Source organism: Oenanthe melanoleuca, chromosome 5 (assembly GCF_029582105.1).
Source record: "Oenanthe melanoleuca isolate GR-GAL-2019-014 chromosome 5, OMel1.0, whole genome shotgun sequence".
NCBI classification, from domain to species: domain Eukaryota; kingdom Metazoa; phylum Chordata; class Aves; order Passeriformes; family Muscicapidae; genus Oenanthe; species Oenanthe melanoleuca.
This window is the reverse complement of record NC_079339.1, coordinates 4,397,884-4,403,509: the sequence shown is the minus strand read 5'-3', so window position 1 is coordinate 4,403,509 and position 5,626 is coordinate 4,397,884. Positions and strand designations below refer to the sequence as shown.

The window sequence follows — 5,626 nt, the reverse complement described above, 5'->3', positions numbered from 1 at the left end:
CTAGGCCCGGCCCGCCGCCCGCCGCCTGCCGTAGCTGGCCGGGCCCACGGCCGTGGGCGGGCGGGCGGCGCCGGCGCTGCCGCCGGAGCGCGCCAGGAACGCGGCCAGGCGCTGGGTCACGCAGGTGGCCGTGCCGCACCTCCTCCTCGCCAGCCGGGGGCTGCGGTGGGACACAGACAGCCAGCAGTCAGCCAAGCGGGGAGCGAACGCTGCTCATAGCCACCCGAGCTCTGCTGGTGTGGGAGCTCTTTTAGTGCGTGCGCAAATACAGGAGCGTCAGGATCTTCCCACCGCCTACTTTGTGCCTGAAAAAATCCTTGTGCTGGGTGCTATTATCAGTTTTAATGATGGGGCTTATTCAAATGCAGAGACCTGAACAGTCATATGCCATTTTTATTGACATCCTGCACAGCAGTTTAAGACATCTAGAAAGCCTGTAATGATAGTATAGGTAAGACACTAAGTGAAAGCAATGACTAAATGTTTAACTTTCAGCCGAACTTCTAAATCTATTTAGAGCTCTTGCTGATATCATGAGGATTACTGACATCATGATGATCACTAACGTTTATTTAGTTCTTGTGCTTCCACAGAATCATATCTGCTCTCACTGAAGTGAGTGCTAATATTCCAGTCCATACCAAGTGGTTTAAATCCAAAGACTCTTTCTCCCATCTGCACCACATATCATGAGAAGTAGCAGGCATTGCCAGCTCAGAACCACTCAGGATGGTCTTTAGCTCTGTCTCTCTCCCACTTAGCTCTGACTAAACAGAGGTTTCATCTACAGAAAAACTGCCACATCTCTTTTGAAACACCAGCGACTTGAAAGTTCTGTTGTGGTGAGAGAAAATCCTTTGCTGAATGATACTTTAAAGAGTGTCCAAGGAAGAATCCGTATCTAGAAAAAATATCTTATTATCTGAACTAACAGACCATTTACAGAACTCCATGTAAAACTTACGTAGCATGAGGGTTTTTTTTTTAATTGCAATAAAATGGTTAGCTTCAGAGAGCTTAGGTTTTCAAAATTGTTTCTTAGAATACTGTGCTTGAGACAGAAATGCTTGCTGAGATTGCATGCTGAGTTGTTGCTTATTATTTTGGACTTCTTCATGCTGATATGGCATGAGTTAGACGCCAGTTTGTGGCTAAAATTTACTGTGAAGACCAACAATATCCCAGCTTCAAACTCTGACCATTTACCAATATGTTCCTCTGCTTACTGATTATTTAATCTATCATCTAAAATGTCATATAACCTTTTGAAGTTATTTGTACTGATCTGAGCATACAAGTGGAATCAAGTGGAATGATACAAATGTCTGTATTATACTGGTTCTTCACTAGTAGATAGGCAGCAGTTTTTAAGCAATTAATATATAAAATGTGCAAGCATTAAAAGAAAGTTGTTGGACAGGGCTTTATATAACCTCTCATTGACTTTCATGGGTATTTCTATTGGTTTTAATCAAGTCCTTAACTCAGGAGGTTCAGATAGCAACTGGCTCTCACAGAGATCCTGCTTTGTTTGTGTAGGCAGAATTTTCCTTTCCATTACAGCTACAAAATCAGGCCCTGACACCCCAAGTTCAAAATTCCAGTCCTTAAAGGAAGCTGCTGGGTTTCTATCTCATGTCTAGCCTGGCTGAACCCACCAACCCTTTTAGCTGTGTGGTCTGTGGCCTTTAAGTGAATATCTGCTGCCAGGAGACAGCCCACCCAGTGAGACATGGTTCTAGCCTCCAGAAAAGCAGATAAGACTCACCACACTCATAAAGGTGATGCCTTCTGTTTGAGAATTACAGTCATTTTGGGGGGTGGAGGAGTGTTGTAATTTTTTTTTAAAAGCGATTACTGTAAAAATGTCTCTGTTATCAAAATACTTAGGAAAGTACAAAATTTGCCATATAATAATATATTTTTTAATATATATTCAAAGAGAGGAGCAGTCAGCTATACATATATATATGTATATATATATGTATATATATATATGTATTTACTGAATTCATCTACAACGGAATTGTCACTGAAAGAAATTCACTCAAAAGTCTGACTAAACCAGATGAACTTGCAGGTCTCATCAAACCTTGATGGTTCTGTGAAAAGTAGGGTGATTCAGTGCTGCTTATCTTTTAGTACAAATTGCAAATAAATCTTGAAATATTTTTTATTTGTTAAAAAATTGCCTGATACTGAATTTATAAATAAGAATATATTTCAGACAAGTGTAATTCTATCAGAACCAATTTCTTATTTTCCTTCTTCCAGTGATTAAATTAATATTTAATTATGTGATTTAAAAATTGCTTATTTCCTGAAAGCATTTATACTATAAAATTATTCCATTCTAGTAGAGCTGTAGTATTATTAAGAAGGGTATGTTTTCTCTTTTTTCCCTTTCCAGGCTTGGAAATTTGACGAACTTTTTAAAAAGGAAGGCACTTGAAAAATACACCTTTCTTCTCAAAGTAATGTAGTATTTGCAGCCGTTGTAATTTATGAATGGGCTACAATTGTGAAGTGATCAAATGATTTGCAACTTTGTTTCTGGATTTCACCTTCCACCCTGAATGCTTTGATCTCTATATTACAGAAAAGCTGATCTTTATGCTTAGAGGAAAGCTCTATTTATTTTCATCTCTCTCTCTCTTTTTTTTTTTTTTTTTTTTTTTTTTTTTTTTTTTTTTGAGAAAAAACAGCAGAAGCAAAATCTCTCAACTAGCAGGATATCACTGGAACAAAATTTGCTTCATGATTGAATCTGATATGGCTGGAAGAAACAAGGAAGATCAATACCTTTTTGTCTTTGCTGATGGTTGTTCTGGCATTTCCTCACTAAGTCCTGAGAGTGTATTCTGTGACAATACAGGCAACATCCATCCTTGTCTCTTGGAAGTACCATCAGATAGATCATCGGCCACAGACAGTAGTCTTTGAACAATAAAAGAGTGAGCTTGAATAACTCAATTTGTACTATTTGAGACATGAAAACAAAAGCAACTCATGCAATAATCTGAACACCTTTTTCCCTAAAAAGAGAAATAAATATGATTATTTGTTACTCACCTCTCGATAGGTGTAGATTCCAAACAGCTCAGAGTGACAGAAAGTGCAATGAAGAAAACTGACAGCTTTAGGTTGCACATCTTTCCTTCCAAATTTTCTGAAAAGAACAGTGATTCAAAACTGAAAGCTAACCCAAATATTCTTTAGCACACCCTATCCCTGATGCCCATTCTGTCCTAAATCAAGAGCAGCTAGTCTTTTTCACAGGCTAGAATGAGAAAAATGATCCCTTCAAGTTTAGTGACACAATTCAGTTTCAGAAATATAGCTCTCAGCAGTAAACATCCATTTTCCATCCAGTAGTTTCTATCCTATCCTTTACTTCTGGTTTGCATTTGCTGACATATCCCAGTCTCAAATTCTGGTCCCCCATGCAGTTTACTTTAAAGTTGTCTTAGTCTTTTCCTGAGAAATGCTCTTGATTAATAATAAGGGATATCGTGCTTTTCTGAAGCACATCTGTTGCACTGCAGGAAAAGTAAGAAAAAGGGAAATTATTTACCTTTCTGTGGTCACAGATCTAACTGGAGAAGCCAGCAATCCCTCTTGGTTAGCAAGAAGAGTGCACGCAACAATTCCACGCTTGCATCAAGCTCTGGAGTGTCCTTTTCCCTCTTCCTTTCTGGCAAGTCATACGGCTCTTATATATCCTTGACACCTTTCTCAGCTCTGACATCAGGCAGCACAGAGAGACTGTCGTTAACTCCAACCCCTATAGACAGAAAGGGTCCCAGAGAGCAGCAGGGGCAGGTGGGTCATTGTTGCACTGGCACATCAGCAAACATTCACCTGGTGGATGCAGAATGCCCTGGTGAAGGCACTGCAGCAGCTTATTGCACATCAGAAATGCAGCCTCAGTTTGCAGCTCTGGTAAGCTGCTGAGGTAATATTCCCTGTGGGTGTTTTTGAGGGCTAAATCAGGTAACAAAAGTTATAAAGAAAGCCAGAGCAAATGAAACACCAGGCCGCTGGTAATTGAAATAGAAGAAAACATAGCTCAGAAAAAATGGAAAAATTAAAGTTGTGGAGGTTTGCTGTAGAATATAGATGGGGAAAAAAAGGTGTCTGAAGGGATAAAAGCTGTATGACAAATAAGAAAAGAGTGAAAGGGTTTTTTTAATTTGAATTGACGGAGTTCTCATTCAGGGTAACACGGTAGAAATCATGTACATTTTTCAGTCAAGTCTAAATGTGAATGAAAATTCTGTCACTACAAATGTAAAATCTCGTATTTTACTAACACAGGTGGAATTGTTATGAGTGAAAATTGAGTCAATTAATACTTTTCTGAAGGCAAAGACTAGGATTAAAAGCTAGGAAATGTCAGAATAAAATTACCTGTTCAAATTTATTTCTCTGGTACGCATTGAGTATGGTTCAGGGAAAAATGTACAGCTTTGAACAGACTAAATCCAGGGTTAATGAAATACCTAATTGCAGAGTTCCAAAGATTAAAACCATTTACCTCTGATTTCAGTGGAAATTAGGAAAACCACCTTTTTTTCCTCCCCCTCTGGCTCTTTAGTTGCTGCAAGGTAACTTACTGGCTTTGGAAAACAGGTCTTTTAATTATTTGTAAAGATCAAGATTCTGGCACAAAAGCTGAACAAAAGTTCTCTGTGATAAGAAGTTACCAGGTGCATTTATTCTATCCTCAGAACATGACTTGGTTCAGAACTGCTTTAGTGCCAAGTGCCCTGCCTTAACTGGAAACCCCCTTCTTTGTTGGTTTAGTCTGTAGTACCAGATTTTCATTGCAATGGCTCAAGTTCCAGTGTTGGCTCACTTGAGGCATCTGTGCTACTTGAGGTGAATACTGAAGGGATATTCAGCTGGGACAGTAGCTTCTTAACTTGATCACAACAGTCTGCAAAAGCACTCTAGAATGTAACAAAATGTTTTGTTGTTGTTGTGGATGTTGCTTTGGGGGTTTTTTGTGTGTTGTGGTTGTTTGGTTTTATTCTTGTTGTTTTTTTTTTTTTTTTTTTAAGGGATGCTACTGCTGGATATTTTTCTCTCTGGTTTTAATATGATCATATACTTTTTTTCACCAGGTTCCTGTAATTCCCTCTCTGAGTGGACAGTCCCAGTGTAAGAGAAGTAAGTACAGTATTTTATCTTGACAGTAGGTTCCGTGCAACATCTGAAACAAGTTTATCTCTCCAAAGACTCACTGTAGAATTTGACTATGATGGAATAACATTCTGGTGTCACTTTTACTGTGGCAATTTCACTTCTCTGAATTGAAGGCATGACTAAACCCATTTTACAGAGATAGTGTTGTGCTGAAAAACAATTATACAGATACTCTGTATTGACATTAGCCAATCTTCACTGCTTGGATATTGACCTTGAAAATGCCTTAGTGTGCTTTTCCCTGGGTGGCTCCGTGTGCCACTGGCACTCAGCAGTGGCCCTTATGCTCAGCCTGTGTGAGAGACATTTGAAATCCTGAAAAGCAATGGGTAGATCAGTTTGTGTTTAAGATTCTAAATGACTGAACTTAATACTCAGAATCTCCTCTGTTTTAAGACATCCAAGTGAGAGGATTCTG

General features: G+C 39.1%; 1 protein-coding gene across 1 annotated transcript; it reads right to left on the bottom strand.

Annotated features, from left to right (window-relative positions):
- IAPP (islet amyloid polypeptide) lies at positions 1–3,152 on the bottom strand. Its single transcript, XM_056492258.1, has 3 exons — positions 3,073–3,152; positions 2,803–2,937; positions 1–160 (listed from the first exon to the last, which is right to left on the bottom strand). Exons 1-3 carry the CDS (start codon positions 3,150–3,152, stop codon positions 1–3), a joined length of 375 nt encoding a protein of 124 aa, XP_056348233.1.
- Between the last annotated feature and the right edge of the window lie 2,474 nt (positions 3,153–5,626).